Source organism: Scyliorhinus canicula, chromosome 21 (genome assembly GCF_902713615.1).
Source record: "Scyliorhinus canicula chromosome 21, sScyCan1.1, whole genome shotgun sequence".
NCBI classification, from domain to species: Eukaryota; Metazoa; Chordata; class Chondrichthyes; order Carcharhiniformes; family Scyliorhinidae; genus Scyliorhinus; species Scyliorhinus canicula.
In genome coordinates, this window is record NC_052166.1 from 2,796,057 (window position 1) to 2,817,946 (window position 21,890).

The window sequence follows — 21,890 nt, forward strand, 5'->3', positions numbered from 1 at the left end:
TGTGTTGGCCTTGGGCCCTCTGTCCCTTCGGGCAAGCCCACAATTCTCAAATTGTGCCACCGTGAGCAGTTTTCCAAGTCTTCAAGCTTTGCTCGGAGTCCTCTGTTAACCTCCACCACCCTCCACAGCTCGTTCCCCATCGAGGTGACCTTGTCGCTGTGTTGTGACACACCCTCCTCCACTTCCTTCATCTTCTCGCCCTGCTCTCTCACCTCGGTCGATGCCTTTGCCAACGCCACCCTCACCGGGTTGATTGCCTCCTCCACCAATGACTTCAATGCGACCGCCGTCTCCTTTCTCAAGGCCTCCATGTGCCTCGCAAACTGTTTTTCCATCTCCACCGCCATCACCTCGGTCATCTTCTCCACCGTAAGTAGTGCGGCCCCGCCTTGCAGTTCGGCTTCCACCATCCTTTCAACACTCTTATTCGTCTTCTCCTTCAGCGGCGAACCTGCGTTTCCTCCTTTGACACCCTTTAGCGGCTTTTTGTTTTTTATTTTCTTTCTTTTCTCTTCCCTTCCCCTTCACCCTCCTGTCCTTCATCAATCTGAATTTTTAAAAAGGAGAGAGAGAAAAAAAACTTTTACCAAACTTCCTTAAACCTTCTTTCTTTCTCCTCTACATTCACCCAGAGCTCCCCTGGGATCAGGCTTCAGCCTTCTTTCTTCCTCCTAGGTGGGAGCCATCCGATGTGGAGCACCCTACCTGCATCGTACCCTGGCCTCGGGCCTGTCGCCTCGGCCTCCTCGTAGCTCCGCCCTCACTGCTTTGACCTCGACGTCGCGCTGCCCGACATCCGCGCGGGGTTCTTCGCTGGTTTTAAAACCGGTCCCAAAGGCCGACGATAGTCCGGGGGGGGGGGGGGGGGGCGTGATGACTTGGGGATTTCTGCGAAATCGCCACGAATCGTGGCCACCGGCGGGAGCTCTTGCTGCGGCCGCCTTGCTCACCCATGCCACCGGAAGTCACCCTGCCTGATTCTAATATTTTTAGTTTGAACACTTTGCAAATGTCAGCTCTGTGATCCCGCGGTTGGTCTGCCCAGTGAAATTGGAAACGTTAGCAGTCAGAGGTCACTGACCCATTTGGTACCAGTGTTGAGGTGAACGGGCTGTTAATCTATCCTTCTGGTGACTGTGTTTCCAGCTGTGTCGGTGTGGAGGAAGATATGGCGGCAGAGATTGATTTGTACCACTGCCCGAACTGTGAGAAGGCGCATGGACCCTCTGTGAGTAAGTACCCCCACCCCTTTCTCAGCTCCTTGAATTGAGGTAGACATCATTCCTGTTATCATGCAACTTCTCTGGGCTCGCTGACCTTCATTACTCGTTATGTTCAGATTGAGATCTTTAAAAACATCGAGTTTGGGGGGGGAGAGACCAGAACTAAGGGGGCATCAAAATAAGATAAGCCACGGGTAACTCCAATTGCGGGGATTTCAGGAGAAACATTCACCCAGAGAATGGGTACAATGTAGAACTCACGGGCAGGTGGGCGAAGCTCAATAAACAGAAGAGGGACAAGGAGCATAAATATACCGAGGGAGTGCTGAGGGAGCACGCGCATTGTTGGAGGGTCAGTGCTGAAGGAGTGCCGTACCGTCGAAGGGTCAGTGCTGAGGGAGCGCGCGCATTGTCGGAGGGTCAGTGCTGAAGGAGTGCCGTACCGTCGAAGGGTCAGTGCTGGGGGAGCACGCGCATTGTCGGAGGGTCAGTGCTGAGGGAGCTCTGCACTGTTGGAGGGTCAGTTCTCAGGGAGCTCCGCACTGTCGGAGGGTCAGTGCTGAGGGAGCATCGCACTGTCGGAGGGTCAGTGCTGAGGGAGTGTGCGCATTGTCGGAGGGTCAGTGCTGAGGGAGCTCTGCACTGTTGGAGGGTCAGTTCTGAGGGAATGCGCACTGTCGGACGGTCAGTGCTGAGGGAGCATCGCACTGTCGGAGGGTCAGTGCTGAGGGAGCATCGCACTGTCGGAGGGTCAGTGCTGAGGGAGCGCCGCACCGCCGGAGGGTCAGTGCTGAGGTAGTGCCACACCTTCGGAGGGTCAGTGCTAAGGGAGCGCCGGTCGATTGGAAGGTCAGTGCTGAGGGAGTGCCGCACTGTTGGTTGGTCAGTGCCGAGGGAGAGCTGCACTGTCGGAGGGTCAGTGCTGAGGGAGTGCCGCACTGTTGTAGGGTCAGTATCGAGGGGATGCCGCACTGTTGGACGGTCAGTACTGAGGGACTGCCACACCTTCGGAGGGTCAGTTCTCAGGCAGCGCCGGTCGATCGGAGAGTCAGTGCTGAGGGAGCCCCGCACTGTTGTAGGGTCAGTTCCGTGGGGGTGCCGCACTGTTGGAGGGTCAGTGCTGAGGAAACGCCGCACTGTCGAGAGCATTATCCCAGGTTTCCTGGGACCAATATGTATTCTTCAACCAACAACGATTATCTGGGCATTGCCCCACTGCTGTCTGTGGGGACTTCCGATGTGCACATTCATTGCCGAGTTTCCCACATCAGAGCAATGGCGGCAATTGAAAGAAAGTACCAGAAATCCATTGGCAGTGACGCAGACTTGGAGCCCTGGTGAACTGAAAGGCGCTACAGAAATACAGGCTTTCGTTCCAGTGCCGCAGTGGGGGGGGACAAGGAGCAGGGGAAGGATTTCAGGCTAATCGCTCCACTTTACTGGGAGTTTTGATTCAATGTTTATCCCAGGGATGGGCAAACTACGGCCCGCGGGCCGCATGCGGCCCGCCAAAGGTATTTCTGCGGCCCACCAAGTCATTAAAAAAAAAAATTTTTTAATTTTTTTTTTTTTTTTTTAATTTTTTTTTAAGGTTAATTGGGGGGGCTGTTGGGTTACTTACTGGTATAGGGTGGATACGTTGACTTGAGTAGGGTGATCATTGCTCGGCACAACGTCGAGGGCCGAAGGGCCTGTTCTGTGCTGTACTGTTCTATGTTCTATATGAGGCGCACAGAATCATAACCGGGTGAAGTAATTATTTTACTTAATATACTATGCGGCCCTTTGTGAATTGTGAATTTCTGAATGTGGCCCTTGCACGGAAAAGTTTGCCCACCCCTGGTTTATCCTATCTCTCACTCTCTATCTCGCCAGTGAAAAGGAGGAAAAGTTGTCCGAAGCCAGATAATCTCTACACTGTGGACAGAACGCAGCCGGTCCAAACGGGGAGTCAGATCTTTATTAAAGAGCTCCGGGGCCGGACATTCCCAAGGTAGGGTTGCTATGCGGGTTGCTGCTCCATTATATGGGTGTCTTTGCGTATATTCCCATATACTCCCATACTGTCAGACAAGGGTCCCACTCCCTGCTCCATGACTAAGGCTCAGTTGGGTCTGGCTCTTGAATCTTTAGTCAGCAAGTCGCAGGTTCGAGACTCACCTAATCGGGACATCTCAATGCAGTGCTGAGGGAGCGCCTCACTGTCGGAGGTTCAGTGCTGAGGGAGCGGCGTACTGTTGGAGGGTCAGTACTGAGGGAGCGGTGCACTGTCGGAGGGTCAGTGCTGAGGGAGTGCTGCACTGTCAGAGGGTCAGTACTGAGGGAATGCTGCACTGTCAGAGGGTCAGTACTGAGGGAGTGCTGCACTGTCGGAGGGTCAGTACTGAGGGAGTGCTGCACTGTCAGAGGGTCAGTACTGAGGGAATGCTGCACTGTCAGAGGGTCAGTACTGAGGGAATGCTGCACTGTCAGAGGGTCAGTACTGAGGGAGCGCTGCACTGTCAGAGGGTCAGTACTGAGGGAGCGCCGCACTGTCAGAGGGTCAGTACTGAGGGAGTGCCGCACCGTCTGAGGGTCAGTACTGAGGGGGCGGTGCACTGTCAGAGGGTCAGTACTGAGGGAGTGCCGCACTGTCAGAGGGTCAGTACTGAGGGAGCGCCGCACTGTCAGAGGGTCCGTACTGAGGGAGTGCTGCACTGTCAGAGGGTCAGTACTGAGGGAGAACCGCACTGTCGGAGGGTCAGTACTGAGGGAGTGCTGCAATGTTGGAGGGTCAGCGCTAAGTGAACGCAGCAATGTTAGAAGGTCAGCACTGTGGGAGCGCCGCACTGTCGGAGGGAGAGCGCCGCAGTGTTGGGTCAGTACTGAGGGAGCGCCGCACTGTGCTGCATTTCAGGTGAGACAGGTTAGGTCTGTTCTGTTTGCTTGTTAATGATGTTTGATTCCTTATCTAATGATTGCAGTTGGATGTGTGTCCGGTCTCTCTCTCCAGTGCAGATGAAGTTATTCTGAAGCCAACGGGATATCAGCTGACAGTGGACTACCTGGAGGAGAACAGTTTCAGTGTGCCTATTCTGGTGGCAAAGAAGGATGGCCTGGGAATGACTGTGCCCTCCAGCTCCTTCACCGTCAATGACGTGGAGCGGTGCGTGGGTGAGTGTGTGAGTGTCTGGCACTGCGGGGAACTGAGGAATGCAAGTGTCGGGCACTGGAGGGAACGGGCATGCCAATGTCCTGCCAGGGGAGTGAGCACCTAGCGTCTGGGTCTGCAGGGGATCGAGGCGATGCAAGGGTCAAGCGCCGCGAGCGGGTGTGGGTGCATGGGAGTAACGTGCGTCGTGGGAGCAAGTCTTGTGCGTTTATTGCACTCGTTGCCTGGGTATTGTATTTCACTGCTGCTTCTCTCTCTCACCTGGGGCATGCTGCCCCTTTACACTTCCCCACCCTCCCACATTCCTACAGGCTCAGAGAAGATTATTGATGTTATCGATGTGGCCCGTCAGGCTGACTGCAAGATGAAGCTCGGTGACTTTGTCAAATATTATAACAGCGGCAGTCGGGAGAAAGTGTTGAATGTGATCAGCCTGGAGTTCTCAGACACCAGGTGAGGAGGCGAGCGAGGGGGAAGGGGGGGCTGCTGGCTGCCACTGTGCCCACGTTCTTCCTTCGTCCATTCACGAGGTCTGGGCGTCACTGCCCATCATAGAATCACTACAGTGCAGAAGGAGGCCATTCGGCCCATCGAGTCTGCCCCGACTCTCCTACCTAAGCCCACACCCCCAGTAACCCCATCCAATCTTTTGGACACTAAGGGGCAATTTATCATGGCCAATCCATCTAACCTGCACATCCTGTGAGAGGAAACCGGAGCGACCGGATGAAACCCACAGAGATAAGGGGGAGAATGTGCAAACTCCACACACAGTCACCCAAGGCCGGAAGCGGACCTGGGTCCCTGGCGCTGTGAGGCAGCAGTGCCAACCTGCCCGTCCCTAGTGTGAAGATGTTAGTGAGCAGCTGTCAACTGAATGGCTGGCTGAGCCAGTTCAGAGTCAACCACATTGCTGTGTGTGGGATCTGGAGTCACATGTAGGCCAGACGGGGTAAGGACGGCCGATTTCCCTCCCTAAAAATGGACATTAGTAAACCTTATGGGTCTTTTGCAATGATCGACAGTCATCGGAACGGAGACCAGCTTCTCTGGCCCAGATTTATTGAGTTCACAATGTGCAGCCTGGGCTTTTCAAATGTGTGGGGCATTGCACGCAGCTTCCCTTCCTGGACACTGAGGCTAACCGGATCTCCGCAGGGTCAGGCAGTATCCTGGACGGAAGCTGGGAACAATATCCAATCTCCCCTTACACAGAGCAGGCCAGTGAGCCAATTGCACCCAGATCAGGGCGAACGAGCAAGACATAACAAAGAACAAAGAAACGTACAGCACAGGAACAGGCCCTTCGGCCCTCCAAGCCTGCGCCGACCTTGCTGCCCGTCTAAACTAAAACGTTCTACATTTCCGGGGTCTGTATCCCTCTATTCCCATCCTATTCATGTATTTGTCAAGATGCCCCTTAAACGTCACTATCGTCCCTGCTTCCACCACCTCCTCCGGCAGCGAGTTCCATGCACCCACTGTACCCACCCAGGGTACTCTGTGTAAAAAAACTTGCCTCGTACATCACCTCTAAACCTTGCCCCTCGCACCTTAAACCTATGCCCCCGAGTAATTGACCCCTCTACCCTGGGAAAAAAATCTCTGACTATCCACTCTGTCTATGCCCTTCATAATTTTGTAGACCTCTATCAGGTCGCCCCTCAACCTCCGTCATTCCAGTGAGAACAAACCGAGTTTATTCAACCGCTCCCCATAGCTAATGCCCTCCTGCCAGGCAACATCCTGGTAAATCTCTTCTGCACCCTCTCTAAAGCCTCCACATCCTTCTGGTAGTGTGGCAACCAGAATTGAACACTATACTCCCAAGTGTGGCCTAACTAAGGTTCTATACAGCTGCAACATGACTTGCCAATTTTTATACTCAGTACCCCGGCCAATGAAGGCAAGCATGCCGTATGCCTTCACTACCTTCTCCATCTGTGTTGCCCCTTTCAGTGACCTGTGGACCTGCACACCAAGATTTACATAGAATTTACAGTGCAGAAGGAGGCCATTCGGCCCATCGAGTCTGCACCGGCTCCCGGAAAGAGCACCCTACCCAAGGTTAACACCTCCACCCTATCCCCATAACCCAGCAACCCCACCCAACACCCAATTTTGGACACTAAGGGGAATTTATCACGGCCAATCCACCTAACCTGCACATCTTTGGACTGTGGGAGGAAACCGGAGCACCCGGAGGAAACCCACGCACACACGGGGAGGATGTGCAGACTCCGCACAGACAGTGACCCAAGCCGGAAAGAACCTGGGACCCTGGAGCTGTGAAGCGATTGTGCTACCCACAATGCTACCGTGCTTCAGATCTCGCTTGAGATTCACAGAGATCTAATCATTTATCACATTGTGGGATCTTGCTCGCACAAATTGGCTTCCTACTTCACAGCGCTTAAGTAAAGCAAGTCCATGATGGGTTGAGAGGCACGTTGGAATGATCTTGTGGCGGGGTTGATAAATAATCTATCTTTCCCTCACAATTTTGGTATTCTCTGGCCTGTTTCAGGTTGTCCAACCTGGTGGAGACCCCCAAGCTGGTGCGGAAGCTCTCCTGGGTGGAGAACCTATGGCCTGAGTCCTCGCTCTTCGAGCGGCCCAGCGTCCAAAAGTACTGCCTGATGGGGGTGAAGGACAGTTACACCGACTTCCACATCGACTTTGGGGGCACATCCGTGTGGTATCACGTTCTCAAGGTATGGGCGAGTCGAGTGAGGGTGGGGCTGGGGTTCTGGGGTTGGTGTCTAACTGCGTGCATGTGTGCGTATAACACTCCTGACCAACAACCAACCCCCATTCGCTGTTCACGTGATCACGAATGGGCAGCCTAGTCTAATGACTGGTCCTCCTTCATCTCAATGGGCCACAAGATTGAAATCGGGCTTGTTCAGTAACCACAAACAACCCCATGAATAAAATTTAATACACTGTGAATATTTGTACATTAATGGAACTGTCATCAACTTCAAATGGTATAAACAAAAGAGATATTCACACTTGGGGACACAGGGGGAGTGCACTGATCTCACAGTCAATGTTGTGAGCAATCAGCACGCACCTCACTTCACTCCCCCTCGCTTTACGTGTGAATCACTTCAGTCACTCTGGTAGGAGAAAAACGACACGGACTGAAACCAGCGGAATGTGGTTACCCTGCGCACGGGTGATGGTCAACAGAATGTCTTGTGGCCCTCACTACAACCCAGACGGGCTGCACGTGGCCCTCAGGCTGCAGGTCACCCACCGTTGCTTGAGATTGTCCAAAACTGAGCTTTTCCCCCAGAGCACGACTCGCACCGAGACCCATTCACCCATTACTGGCTGTGCTCACTGACACACACTGACTCCCGATCATACAGCACCTCCATTTTCATATTCTCACCTTCTGCAACCTCCTCCAGCCCCTACAACCCTCCCTATCTCTGTTACCTCCTCCAGCCCTCCCTATCTCTAACCTCCTCCAGCCCCCTACAACCCTCCCTATCTCTGTAACCTCATCCAGCCACTACACCCCTCCCTATCTCTGTAACCTTCTACAGCCCTCCCTATCTCTGTAACCTCCTCCAGCCCCCTACAACCCTCCCTATCTCTGTAACCGTCTCCATCCTTTACAACCCTCCCTATCTCTGTAACCTCCTACAGCCCTCCCTATCTCTGTAACCTCCTACAACCCTCCCTATCTCTGTAACCTCCTACAGCCGCTACAACTCTCCCTATCTCTGTAACCTCCTCCAGCCCCTACAACCCTCCCTATCCCTGTAACCTCCTACAGCCCTCCCTATCTCTGTAACCTCCAGCCCCCTACAATCCTCCTTATCTCTGTAACCTCCTCCGGCCCCCTTCACCCTTCCTATCTCTGTGACCTCCTCCAGCCCCTACACCCCTCCCTATCTCTGTAACCTCCTCCAGCCCCTACACCCCTCCCTATCTCTGTAACCTTCTACAGCCCCTTCAATCCTCCCTATCTCTGTAACCTCCTCCAGCCCCTACAACCCTCCCTATCTCTGTAACCTCCTCCAGCTCCTACAACCCTCCCTATCTCTGTAACCTCCAGCCCCCTACAACCCTCCTTATCTCTGTAACCTCCTCCAGCCCCCTTCACCCTTCCTATCTCTGTGACCTCCCCCAGCCCCTACACCCTCCCGATCTCTGTAACCTCCCTATCTCTGTAACCTCCTCCAGTCGCCTACAACCCTCCCTCTCTCTGTAACCTCCTCCAACCCCTACACCCCCTCCCTATCTCTGTAACCTCCTCCAGCCTCTACAACCCTCCCTATCTCTGAAACCCCACAGCCCCTATAACCCTCCCTATCTCTGTAACCTCCTCCAGCCCCTACAACCCTCCCTATCTCTGTAACCCCACAGCCCCTATAACCCTCCCTTTCTAACTCCCTCCAGCCTCTACAACCGTCTCTATCTCTGTAACCTTCAGCGCTGGCAACCCTCCCTATCTCTGTAACCAACTCCAGCCCCCTACACCCCTCCCTATCTCTGTAACCTCCTCCAGCCCCTAAACCCCTCTCTATCTCGGTAACCTCCTCCAACCCCTAAACCCCTCCCTATCTCTGTAACCTCCTCCAGCCCCTACACCCCTCCATATCTCTGTAACATCCTCCAGCCCCTACAACCCTCCCTATCTCTGTAACCTCCTCCAGTCCCCTACAACCCTCCCTATCTCTGTAATCTCCTCCAGCCCCCTACACCCCTCTACATCTCTGTAACCTCCTCCAGCCCCCTACACCCCTCTACATCTCTGTAAACTCCTCCAGTCCCCTACAACCCTCCCTATCTCTGTAACCTCCTCCAGCCCCCTACACCCCTCTACATCTCTGTAACCTCCTCCAGCCCTGACAACCCTCCCTATCTCTGTAACCTCCTCCAACCCTCCCTATCTTGGTTAGAGAGATAGGGAGGGGGAGAGGCTATGAGGATGCTTATTTTCTCATACTCTGGCACCCATCATGAAAGGAACATGATGAAGCCTTTTTGAGTTAAAAGAGAGCCTGGGGAGACTGCGGATCCCCATTGTTTTCTCCATGGCAACAACTAGGCCAAATCAGAGTCATGTGGGCGGCACGGTGGCATAGTGGTTAGCACTTCTGCCCCACAGTGCCGAGGACCCGGGTTCGATCCTGGCCCCAGCTCACTGGGGAGTTTGCACATTCTCCCCGTGTCTGCATGGGTTTCACCCCCAGAACCCAAAGATGTGCAGGTTAGGTGAATTGGCCACGCTAAATTGGAAAAAATAAAATTGGAGTCACGTTGCCAACCAATAAATCCCCTTTCGTCCTGAAGTATAAATTGTCGTGAGAATTTGAAATTTGGCATTCTTGTGTTTGTCCCCGGTGGGTGTGAGACAATCAGCTCAGGCCACGTGTCTCCCTCTCCTCAGCAGTACAGCACAGCTGCTTAACCTCCCGCAAGCTGACAGCTTCTCTTCTCTTTGTGTGCAGGGGGAGAAGATCTTCTACCTGATCCGGCCCACCAACGCCAACCTGGCACTGTTCGAGCACTGGAGTTCGTCGAACAACCAGAATGAGATGTTCTACGGGGACCAGGTGGACAAGTGCTACACCTGCTCGGTGAAGCAGGGGCAGACTCTCTTTATCCCGACAGGTAAATCTCCACCACTGCCCGGGGGGGGGGGGGGGGGGGGGCTTTCGATTAGTTTCCCTCCATCTCGTGCGGCCCATTCTAGACAGCGGTTACAGAGTCAGCCACGATGCTGTGGGTTTGGAATCACGTGTAGGCCAGACCGAGTAAAGACGGCAGATTTCCTTCCAAGTGAACGAGCTGGGTTATTTTTAAACTGCAATCGGATAGTTTACCCGGTCGCCATGGCCAAGACAAACCTTTTATTCCCGATCTATTTACCGTACCTATTTACCAAATCTGCAATGATGGAATTTGAACTCGTGCCTCAGGATTACTGGTCAAATAAAGTGGCTATTGTGCTGCCCAGTACAGCACGAAGGGCTGTTAGCCTGGATTATGCAGCTCGAGACTCTGGAGTAGGGTCCCATTTTTCAAGTATTCCTTCTCGGGAACGTGGTCTTCGCTGGCTGGGCCCAACGTTTATCGCCCGTCCCTAATCGTCCCCTGAGAAGGTGGTGAGCGAGCCGCCATCTTATCATAGAATTTACAGGGCAGAAGGAGGACATTCGGCCCATCGAGTCTGCACCGGCCCTTGGAAAGAGCACCCTACCTAAGCCCACACCTCCACCATATCCCCACAACCCCACCATATCCCCACAACCCCACCGAACCATTTTTGGACACGGAGGGCAATTTATCATGGCCAATCCACCTAACCTGCACATTTTTGGACTGTGGGAGAAAACCGGAGCACCCGGAGGAAACCCAAGCAGACACGCGGAGAACGTGCAGACTCCGCACAGACAGTGACCCAAGCCGGGAATCGAACCTGGAACCCTGGAGCTGTGAAGCAACTGCGTTACCGTGCTGCCCTATCCTGAACCGCTGCAGTCCCCGTGTGGTGCAGGTACACCCACAGTGCTGTTGGGGAGGGTGTTCCAGGATTGTGACCCCGCAACAGTGAGATTGTGACCCAGCGACAGTGAAGGAACGGCCAATATATTTCTAAGTCAGGGTGGTCAGTGTGGGGTTCAGAGGGGGAACTTGCAGGCCGTGATGTTCCCTATGGTGGGGGCCGGTAGGGTTTGGAAGGTACTGTAAAAGCGAGTTCTTGCAGTACATTTAGAGCTCTAGCTGTGCTAGCTACCTCCCATTCAACCATCCTTCACTGCAAGGCCACGAAGGGCCAAACAAGCAGCTCTGCAACTATTTGAATGTGAGGGGCCTCAACAAATTGTTCATCATGAGAGGCTCTGATGCCATTGGAGCGCAGCAGCGTGAAGAAGCTGGGCACCGTAGGCACTGTGCTGTCTACTCATCTGTTTGATACCCGCATGCTGACTCTGGCACATCAGATTAACCTCGCAACTGAATGTCGTGCCATTGTTATCGAACTCTGGCATCTGCCGTGCTCAATGAGCCGCTTCGCTTCCTGAGTTAGGAGATCGCGGGCTCCCCATTCTGGCGATTCGAGCCCCTTAATCCAGTCTGCTAGACTCAGTGCTGAGGGAGCGTCGCACTGTCGGAGCTATGAGAGCGCTGCGCTGTCGGGAGAGTCAGTACTGAGGGAGTGCCGCACCGTCGGAGGATCAGTGCTGAGGGAGCGCCGCGCTGTCAGAGTCAGTGCTGAGGGAGCGTCGCACTGTCGGAGAGTCGGTGCTATGAGAGCGCTGCGCTGTCGGGAGAGTCAGTACTGAGGGAGTGCCGCACCGTCGGAGGATCAGTGCTGAGGGAGCGCCGCGCTGTCAGAGTCAGTGCTGAGGGACCGCCACACTGTCGGAGGGTCAGTGCTGAGGGACCGCCGCACTGTCGGAGGGTCAGTACTGAAGGACTGCCACACTGTCGGAGGGTCAATGCTGAGGGAGCGCCGCACTGTCGGAGGGTCAGTGCTGAGGAATTGTTGGGGGAACAGTACTGAGGGAGTGCCACAATGTCAGGATCTGTACTGAGGGTGCGCTGTACTGTAGAAGACTAAATACTGAGAGAGCGCCGCGCAGTTGGGGGGTCAAAACTGAGGGAGCACCGCATCATCAGAAGGGTCAGTATTCAGGGAGCACTATGCAGTTGGAGGGTCAAGTACTGAGGGAGCGATGCACCGTCCGGAGTGGTAATTAATGAGGGAGTGCTGTGCAGTTGGAGGGTCAGTACTGAGGGAGCGATGCACCGTTCGGAGTGGTGATACTGAGAGATTGCTGTGCAGTTGGAGGGTCAGTACTGAGGGAGCGATGCACTGTCCGGAGTGGTGATACTGAGAGATTGCTGTGCAGTTGGAGGGTCAGTACTGAGGGAGCGATGCACCGTCCGGAGTGGTAATTAATGAGGGAGTGCTGTGCAGTTGGAGGGTCAGTACTGAGGGAGCGATGCACCGTCCGGAGTGGTGATACTGAGGGAGTGTTGTGCAGTTGGAGGGTCAGTACTGAGGGAGCAATGCACCATCCGGAGTGGTAATTAATGAGGGAGTGCTGTGCAGTTGGAGGGTCAGTACTGAGGGAGCGATGCACCGTCCGGAGTGGTGATACTGAGGGAGTGTTGTGCAGTTGGAGGGTCAGTACTGAGGGAGCGATGCACTGTCCGGAGTGGTGATACTGAGGGAGTGTTGTGCAGTTGGAGGGTCAGTACTGAGGGAGCAATGCACCATCCGGAGTGGTGATACTGAGGGAGTGTTGTGCAGTTGGAGGGTCAGTACTGAGGGAGCACCGCACTATGCGAGCAGGCTGAGGGAAGCAGGTGTTAACGGTGTGGAGTTCTGGAGTTTTCTGTAGTCATTGCTGTTTTCCAAATTCCTTTACAGGTTGGATACATGCTGTTCTCACACCGATGGACTGCATTGCATTTGGTGGAAACTTCCTACACAGTCTCAACATCGAAATGCAGCTGAAGTAAGTCAGCAGGGGTACTGATGGGGACCTGAAGGTGGTGGTGGTTTGGGAGGGGGGAGGAGGCCGCGGTAGGAGGGGGGAGGAGGCCGCGGTAGGAGGGGGGAGGAGGCCGCGGTAGGAGGGGGGAGGAGGCCGCGGTAGGAGGGGGGAGGAGGCCGCGGTAGGAGGGGGGAGGAGGCCGCGGTAGGAGGGGGGAGGAGGCCGCGGGTAGGAGGGGGGGAGGAGGCCGCGGTAGGAGGGGGGAGGAGGCCGCGGTAGGAGGGGGGAGGAGGCCGCGGTAGGAGGGGGGAGGAGGCCGCGGTAGGAGGGGGGAGGAGTTTCCGTACAAGGAGAAAGCGAGCATACCACACCTCTGTGTGTGCTCATCGTGACACCATCTTTCTCCTTTCCCTCAGAGCGTATGAGATTGAGAAGAGATTAAACACAGCCGACCTCTTTAAGTTCCCGAACTTCGAGACGATCTGCTGGTACGTCGGGAAGCACTTACTGGACACGTTCAGAGGTAAGGAGGCAGGGGGGGTGGGTGGGGCCGTGCAGCGGGAAGGTGGGAGCGTCTTTTCACGCGTGGCTCACTCAGTCCTGTGCGTTATTAATGGGGAGATGTGTTGCAGCCTCTGACTCTTCCCCCCAGGTCTGCGGGAGAACCAACGGCACCCGGCCAATTACCTCGTCCATGGCGCCAAATCGCTGAACGTGGCCTTCAGGTCGTGGATCAAGAAGGAGGTAACGTTCAACGCAAAGCCACCCCCTCAAATCTTCCCTAAATCACCAACCCACCCTGCACGATGCCAACCCACTGGGAGCCCCAAGTTAGGAATGAATTTTGGTGGAGTGCGATATGGGAAAAGTGAGCAGTAAAACGGTGGGAGATTGAAAGAGGCAGCGTAACTGAAGGCCAGATATCCAGTACATGGAGGAAAGGGGTTAAGGGAAAGTCTGCTGGGTCGGTGAGAGCGGAGAGGTATGCTGGGTCGGCGAGAGGGCGGCGGGGTCGGTGAGAGGGCGGCGGGGTCGGCGAGAGGGCGGAGGGGTCGGCGAGAGGGCGGCGGGGTCGGCGAGAGGGCGGCGGGGTCGGCGAGGGCGCGGCGGGGTCGGCGAGGGCGCGGCGGGGTCGGCGAGAGGGCGGCGGGGTCGGCGAGAGGGCGGCGGGGTCGGCGAGAGGGCGGCGGCGTGAGGGTGTCAGCGAGAGGGCGGCGGGGTCAGCGAGAGGGCGGCGGCGTGAGGGTGTCAGCGAGGGGTCGGCGAGAGGGCGGCGGGGGTCGGCGAGAGGGGCGGCGGGGTCGGCGAGAGGGCGGCGGGGTCGGCGAGAGGGCGGCGGGGTCGGCGAGAGGGCGGCGGGGTCGGCGAGAGGGCGGCGGGGTCGGCGAGAGGGCGGCGGGGTCGGCGAGAGCTGGGAAGTGCTGTTTGCAGCTATTGAAGATCTTTACATTTGAAATTTGGTTGTGGGAGGATTGTGTGTTTTAAGCAGATGGACTTCCCGAAGATTATTAAACGAGGATTTTTTTATTCCACCAGTAACAAAACTGTATCAAATCCATGGGAAAGTGTAATTCCAAGAAACTAACCATTATCGGGGCTTTGGCACTTCAACATAGTTACTCACCAGACTTGCTCTGCTGCTGAGCTCCCGGCTCTGTCCTGTTCTCTCACTCTCTCTTGCTATCTTCTCTGAGGTCTCTCAGACTCTGAGGTGCTGCCTAGTCGGGTTCACATCCAGGTTCCTTGGCCGACCTCAAGGGCTCCACACTTCCCTAGGCACTCACCCTGTATTTTGACCTGGCTCCACCCCACTGTGGAGTGTCTCCCACAGGAGCAGATCCATTCCCCTGCTCATTGCTCTCCCCCAACATCGCCACCTGCTGCAGGAGGCCTCACTGCACTGATATCAATTAGTAAATGCAAAAGTTAAAGTGCAGACAGCAAACTTCCACAGGCAGCAACCAGGGAACTGATCTGTCATAGCGGTTCCGAGTTAGGTGTTGAGAAAATGCAGGTCCAACAGTGCGGAGCTCCCTCAATACTGACCCTCGGGCACTGCAGCGCCCACAGAGTACTGACCCTTCGACATTGCAACGCTCCTGGAATACTGACCCTCCGAGTGTGCAACGCTACCTCAATACTGACTCTCCGGTAGTACGGCGTTCCCTCAGTACTGAAGCTTCCTTGGCACTGATCCTCCAATGGCACGGTGCTCCCTCAGTACTGACCCTCTGACAGTGCGACGCTCCCTCAGCACTGACCCTCCAGCAGTGCGGCGCTCCCTCAGTACTGACCCTCTGACAGTGCGACGCTCCCTCAGCACGGACCCTCTGACAGTGCGGTGCTCCCTCAGCACTGACCCTCTGACAGTGCGGCGCTCCCTCAGCACTGACCCTCCGGCGTCACTCCCTCAATACTGACCCTCCGGCAGTGCAGCGCTCGCACAGTACTGACCCTCCGACCATTCAGTGCTGCCTCAGTACTGACCCTCTGACAGTACAGCGCTTGCTCAGTACTGACCCTCTGACAGTGAGGTGCTCCCTCAGTGCTGACCCTCTGACAGTGCAGCACTCCCTCAGTACTGACCCTCTGACAGTGCAGCACTCTCAGTACTGACCCTCTGACAGGAAGCGCTCCCTCGGTTCTAACTCTTGTACAGTGCAGCGCTCCCTCAGTACTGACCCTCTGACAGTGCAGTGCTTGCTCAGTACTGACCCTCTGACAGTGAGGTGCTCCCTCAGTGCTGACCCTCTGACAGTGCAGCGCTCCCTCAGTACTGACCCTCTGACAGTGCAGCACTCCCTCAGTGCTGACCCTCTGACAGGAAGCGCTCCCTCAGTTCTAACTCTCGTATAGTGCAGCGCGCAACAGTACTGAACCTTGGACAGTGCAGCGCTCCCTCAGTACTGACCCTCTGACAGTGCGGCACTCCCTCATTACTGACCCTCTGACAGTGCAGCACTCCCTCAGTACTGACCCTCTGACAGTGCAGCACTCCCTCAGTACTGACCCTCTGACAGTGCAGCGCTCCCTCAGTGCTGATCCTCTGACAGTGCAGCACTCCCTCAGTACTGAACCTCTGACAGTGCGGCACTCCCTCAGTACTGGCCCTCTGACAGTGCGGCACTCCCTCAGTACTGACCCTCTGACAGGAAGCGCTCCCTCGGTTCTAACTCTCGTACAGTGCAGCGCGCACTCCGTACTGAACCTTGGACAGTGCGGCACTCCCTCATTACTGACCCTCTGACAGTGCAGCACTCCCTCATTACTGACCCTCTGACAGTGCAGCACTCCCTCAGTACTGACCCTCTGACGGTGCGGCACTCCCTCAGTACTGACCCTCTGACAGTGCTGTGCTCCCTCGGTACTGAGCGTCGGACAGCACCCGCGTTCCCTCAGTGCCTGCGCTCCCTCAGTACTGACCCTCTGACAGTGTAGCGCTCCCTCGGTACTGATCCTCTGACAGTGCAACGCTCCCTCATTACTGCCCTGCAACAGTGAGGCACTCCCTCAGTGCCGACCATCTAACAATGCGTTGCTTCCTCAGCACTGACCCTCAGACAATGCAGTGCTCCTTCACCTCTGCCCCAGGTTGTGCTCAGTCCTAATCTCACCCCCGGCCAATCGCGCCCAGCCTTGTTCCCGATCTCCTGCAATTGATCCCTAAACTCATAATGTCAATGTTAATAAATCCCATTGTCAATCTTAGCTTGGGATCACGCCACGGTAGAACACAAAGGGATCATTTGGTCCATTTAGTCTATACTGGCTCCTCTCTCCCCACCCGCCGTGCAGTATTTCACCACTTCAAATATTTCAGGTGTCAACTCAGGGCAGCACGGTTCCATAGTGGTTAGCACAAATGTTTCACAGCTCCAGGGTCCCAGGTTCGAATCACCGCTTGGGTCACTGTCTGTGTGTAGTCTGCACATTCTCCCCGTGTGTGTGTGGGTTTCCTCCGGGTGCTCCGACAGTCCAAAGATGTGCAGGTTAGGTGAATTGGCCGTGATAAATTGCCCTTAGTGTCCAAAATTGCCCTTCGTATTAGGTGGGGTTACTGGGTTATGGGGATAGGGTGGAGGTATGGGCTTGGGTAGGGTGCTCTTTCCAAGAGCCGGTGCAGACTCGATGGGCCGAATGGCCTCCTGCACTGTAAATTCTATGAAAAAATGAAACTATTGTCCTTCTCTTAAACGGCTAAATGCTCAGTTACGTCCTACAACTCGACCTTGGATAGTGGAGTAGTGCACGCCCAACAGGTTCACTTTCACGGTGTCAATGGGCACAGTGGGGAGCGTTGGCACAACGAAGGGCCGAATGGGCTACACCTCCTATTTTCTGTTTGTGTGATAGCAGTGGCTTAAAGTGTGGAGAAGACTAAGGGGGTGATCTGATCAAGGGGTTTAAGATGATTAAAGGATTCATCATACTTCCTCTGTTAAGCTGGGAGTAGAGGATGGGTGGGGTGGGGTGTGGTGTGGAGTCCATAACATAGGGACAGAAGCTTAGAATGAGAGCCAGGCAGCAAGGGGGGAGTTGACCGGAACAAAGCAGTGGAATCCAGAAGGGGGGGGTGTTACGGAGCCGAGTTGGGGAGATGGAGTTAACATTCAGACCAGCCTTGATTTCATTAAATGGATGCACACAGACTCAAAGGGGCGGAATGGGCCTCCTCCTGCTCCTGTGTAACAGGCTGGAGAGGGGCTGAATCGGCCTCCTTCTGTTTCTGTGTTACAGGCTCGAGAGGGGCTGAATGGGCCTCCTCATATTCCTGTGTAACAGCCTCGAGATGGGCTGAATGGTCTCCTCCTATTCCTGTGTAACAGCCTCGAGAGGGGCTGAATGGGCCTCCTGCTCCTGTGTAACGGGCGACAGAGAGGCTGAATGGGCCTCCTCCTGTTCCTGTGTGATAGGCTAGAGAGGGGCTGAATGGCCTCCTCCTGCTCCTGTGTAACAGCCTCGAGAGGGGCTGAATGGCCTCCTCCTGTTTCTGTGATAGGCTAGAGAGGGGCTGAATGGCCTCCTTCTGTTCCTGTGTAACAGGCTCGAGGGGCTGAATGGGCCTCCTCTTGATGTTGTGTGACAGGCTCGAGGGGCTGAATGGCCTCCTCCTGTGCCATAATGTTGGTATGTTTTAAATCTTCTGGCTGCTAAATGATTTAATTTCTGCTGCTTTATTTTCTATAAATTAGGCTCTCTCTGAGCATGAAGATGAAATTCCAGAGAGCATTCGGACTGCACAGCTTATCAAAGATCTCGCAAAAGAGATTCGACTTGTGGATGTGAGTGTTCCTCACTGTCAGTGTGCTGTATTTCCCATTGGCGCTGACCAATTCCCCTGGAGAACATTTCATCTGGACCGGTACCATCTCCTCCCCACTGCCCAACCTCCCAAGATGACCCAATAAGTTAAATATCTCCTCTCCCTTCCCCTGACATCCATGTGCCCACGGCGTTGCTGAAAGCAGTGCTCGTTCTCCCTTCCCCTGACATCCATGTGCCCAAGGCGTTGCTGAAAGCAGTGCTCGAGAGTTGAAGCCTTGCTGAATTTGCTGCAGTGCTAAGGCTCTGACATGCGGAGACGTCACAACATTTGCCAGCTTCAACTGCACTTAATCCCAGAGAACTGTCCCTCCGACAGAGCGGCACTCCCTCAGCACTGACCTTCCGACAGTGCGGCACTCGCTCAGTATTGACCCTCTGACAGTGCAGCACTCCCTCAGTACTGACCCTCCCACAGTGCAGCACTCCCTCAGTACTGACCCTCTGACAGTGCGGCACTCCCTGAGTACTGACCCTCTGACAGTGTGGCACTCCCTCAGTATTGACCCTCTGACAGTGCGGTGCTCCCTGAGTACTGACCCTCTGACAGTGCGGCGCTCCCTCAGTACTGACCCTCTGACAGTGCGGCATTCCCTCAGCGCTGACCCTCTGACAGTGCAGCATTCCCTCAGTACTGACCCTATGACAGTGCAGCATTCCCTCAGTACTGACCCTCTGACAGTGCGGCGCTCCCTCAGTACTGACCCTCTGACAGTGCAGCACTCCCTAAGTACTGACCCTCTGACAGTGCAGCACTCCCTCAGTACTGACCCTCTGACAATGCGTCGCTCTCTCAGTACTGACCCTCTGACAGTGCAGCACTCCCTCAGAACTGACCCTTTGACCGTGCAGCACTCCCTCAGTACTGACCCTCTGACAGTGCGGCACTCCCTCAGTACTGACCCTCTGACAGTGCAGCACTCCCTAAGTACTGACCCTCTGACAGTGCAGCACTCCCTCAATACTGACCCTCTGTCAGTGAAGCACTCCCTCAGAACTGACCCTTTGACCGTGCAGCACTGCATCAGTACTGACCCTCTGACAGTGCGGCACTCCCTCAGTACTGACCCTCTGACAGTGCGGCACTCCCTCAGCACTGACCCTTCCAAATGCGGTGCTCCCGCAGCACTGACCCTCGGACAGTGAGGCGTTCCCTCCACGTAGACCCTCTGACAGTGCGGTGCTCCCTCAGCACTGACTTCGACAGTGCGGCCCTCCAGACAGACCCTCGGACAGTGCGGTGCACCCTCAGTACTGACCCCTCCGACAGTGCGGAGCTCCCTCAGCACTGACCCTCCGACAGTGCGGTGTTCCCTCCACACAGACCCTCCGAAAGTACCGCGCTCCCTCCACACAGACCCTCGTACAGTGCAGCGCTCCCTCAGTACTGACCCTCAGTCAGTGCAGCACTCCCTCAGTACTAACTCTCAGACAGTGCGGCGCTCCCTCAGTACTGACCCTCCGAAAGTGCGGTGCTCCCTGAGTACTGTCCCTCCGACAGTGCGGAGCCCGCTCCACACAGATACTCCGACAGTGCGGCGCTCCCTCCACAGAGACCCTCTGATAGTGTAGCGCTCCCTCAGCGCTGCTCTGCGAACTGTTTGTGTGTCCCCTCCTGTCGGGGTCCAGTTGAAACCTGATCCAATTAGCCGGCTGTGTTTTGTCAGACCGTAGGGAAAACAGGCGGGCCATTTGGCCTCCACCGCAGTCCACAGGCACTGAATGCTGCGGGCAACAGCGACAAGCCAGGCCGTAAGAAAGGAGGCCTGCTGAAGGAGAGCGGGAAGAGGAAGGGAAAGCGAGGGAAGGAGGCATTGGGCCTGCTCACACCAGACCTGGATCTCCTGGAGATGCACACCAAACAAACGCTGAAGAAACTGGAGTCGCCCAAGAAGGAGAAGGTGTCATTTAGCTTTTAATACCTTATATTCCACCTTCCCCAACACCCTCATGTTACCGCCCTGTTTCTGTGTGTGTCTCGTGCTCGGTTGTGAGTGTAGAAATCTATGATCTCTGGGCGAATCCCTCTCTCGGACAGTCTGTTGCTTCTATTCCTCCTTCTCGCTCCATTTTATTTCTCAGTCCCCATCTTTTCATTCCATTTTATTTTTCCTGCTTCCATTCCTCTCTCCTCCTCTTTGTCTTTACTTCCCAGCCCCTCCTTGCACCCCCCCAATGTTATTCCGCTCCTTGACTCCTTCCTTTTCCGAAATTCCATACCACCCCCACCTCCCGCTCTTGTTCTTCACCCCCATGCCTGCCAGACCCCGCCTGTTCCTTACCCCGCCCCCGCCCCCTCCCTTGTCCTTTCTTCACCTGGCCCACCTTTTGACCCGCACGCCATCCCTCCTCCTCATCCAGCCCACCCTTTCCTCGTCCGGCCGTACTCCTCGCTGTCTGCCTCATCCAGGACCAGTTACTCTCCCCTCTTTGACCCACGCACACATTTTCTCTCGCTCGTTCTCTCTCTGTCTCTCTCTCTCTCTGTCTTTCTCTCTCTCTCTCTCCCTTTACTGAGATTGTTCAGCATTGACCAGTCCTCTTGTTATCCAGGGGCTGGTTTAGCACACTGGGCTAAATAGCTGGCTTTTAAAGCAGACCAAGGCAGGCCAGCAGCACGGTTCAATTCCCGTACCAGCCTCCCCGAACAGGTGCCGGAATATGGCGACTAGGGGCTTTTCACAGTAACTTCATTTGAAGCCGACTTGTGACAATAAGCAATTTTCATGTTCATTTTATTCATCCCAGAACCGACGCTGATGATTTAGGGTAATTAATTTGAGTTCTATAAGCTATGGTTTCAGGAGATTAGTTCAGGCACAGGAATGTGCGAGAGGGAGCAGTGCCCAGGGTAAAGCTCTGGGGCCCTGGGTTCAAATCCCACCACGGCAGACGGTGAAATCTGAATTCAATAAAATAAATCGAGCGGAATGTGCAAGAGTCCGCGGGCATGAGCCCGAAAAAGAGAGTGAGCAGACATTGGCTCCCTTCATCTTCCTAACGTCTCTCCTGTGTTCTCATTCACAGCGTGAAGTGCCCAGCTCACAGCTACAGGTCGAGACGTTCGAGGGCGAGCTGGCAATGGACGCATCAGTCGGCCTGGACGATAGCAAGCTACGATTCGTGCTGTCCAATGGGAAGATAATGAGGCAAGTGCACCTGGCTGCTCCAGTCACTATCTCACGATCAACCCTCATTTCACCATGTGGCGGGGTGGGAAGGAGCCTATTGTCACAAACATTGGTCGTACCTTCAACAATACGATATCAGCTTTTCCCCATAACTTTGCTATGTCAACCGTCACGTTGTAGTTGCAGGTTCTGACCACCAGGTAGTGCTATGGTGTAAGTTTCCAACATTTTACACAATTCATAGCCCTACCCACCCTACCTGTAGACTCTGTTGTTTACTGAACTGAGGATGTGGGGCATTTCAGCCATGCCAGTTTGTATCATTGCCGCTCTCCCTAATCCATGGACACAAAGGCTAATTGTATCTGAGCTGCAACTATCGCTAGTGCAGTCGTTTGTCCTTGCAGACTCGCTCATATTATTCTGTTTTACACAAATTCCTGCAATAGTCCATAATCGTGCGCGCACACCCTCACGTCTGTACACCATCCCCTTGAGTTCCCCCTCCGCTCACATGCCCAGACCAGACCCTCCCTTGCATGGCGATCCTCAACAAATCCCCCCCCCCCAATTCCCGGCTCCTGAATTCTCC

At 55.0% G+C, this 21,890-nt stretch overlaps 1 protein-coding gene across 1 annotated transcript in view; it reads left to right on the plus strand.

Moving 5' to 3' along the window:
* Nucleotides 1-21,890, plus strand: part of LOC119955891 (histone lysine demethylase PHF8-like) — a 49,220-nt gene that overhangs the window by 19,373 nt on the left and 7,957 nt on the right. Inside the window, exons 7-19 of the mRNA XM_038782548.1 lie at nucleotides 994-1,058; nucleotides 1,147-1,232; nucleotides 3,099-3,216; nucleotides 4,216-4,376; nucleotides 4,686-4,827; nucleotides 6,902-7,088; nucleotides 9,846-10,008; nucleotides 12,779-12,866; nucleotides 13,262-13,368; nucleotides 13,498-13,589; nucleotides 18,038-18,127; nucleotides 19,835-20,068; nucleotides 21,195-21,316. Coding sequence (XP_038638476.1) covers nucleotides 994-1,058; nucleotides 1,147-1,232; nucleotides 3,099-3,216; nucleotides 4,216-4,376; nucleotides 4,686-4,827; nucleotides 6,902-7,088; nucleotides 9,846-10,008; nucleotides 12,779-12,866; nucleotides 13,262-13,368; nucleotides 13,498-13,589; nucleotides 18,038-18,127; nucleotides 19,835-20,068; nucleotides 21,195-21,316 — 1,655 coding nt within the window. The remainder of the gene's footprint in view (nucleotides 1-993; nucleotides 1,059-1,146; nucleotides 1,233-3,098; nucleotides 3,217-4,215; nucleotides 4,377-4,685; nucleotides 4,828-6,901; nucleotides 7,089-9,845; nucleotides 10,009-12,778; nucleotides 12,867-13,261; nucleotides 13,369-13,497; nucleotides 13,590-18,037; nucleotides 18,128-19,834; nucleotides 20,069-21,194; nucleotides 21,317-21,890) is intronic.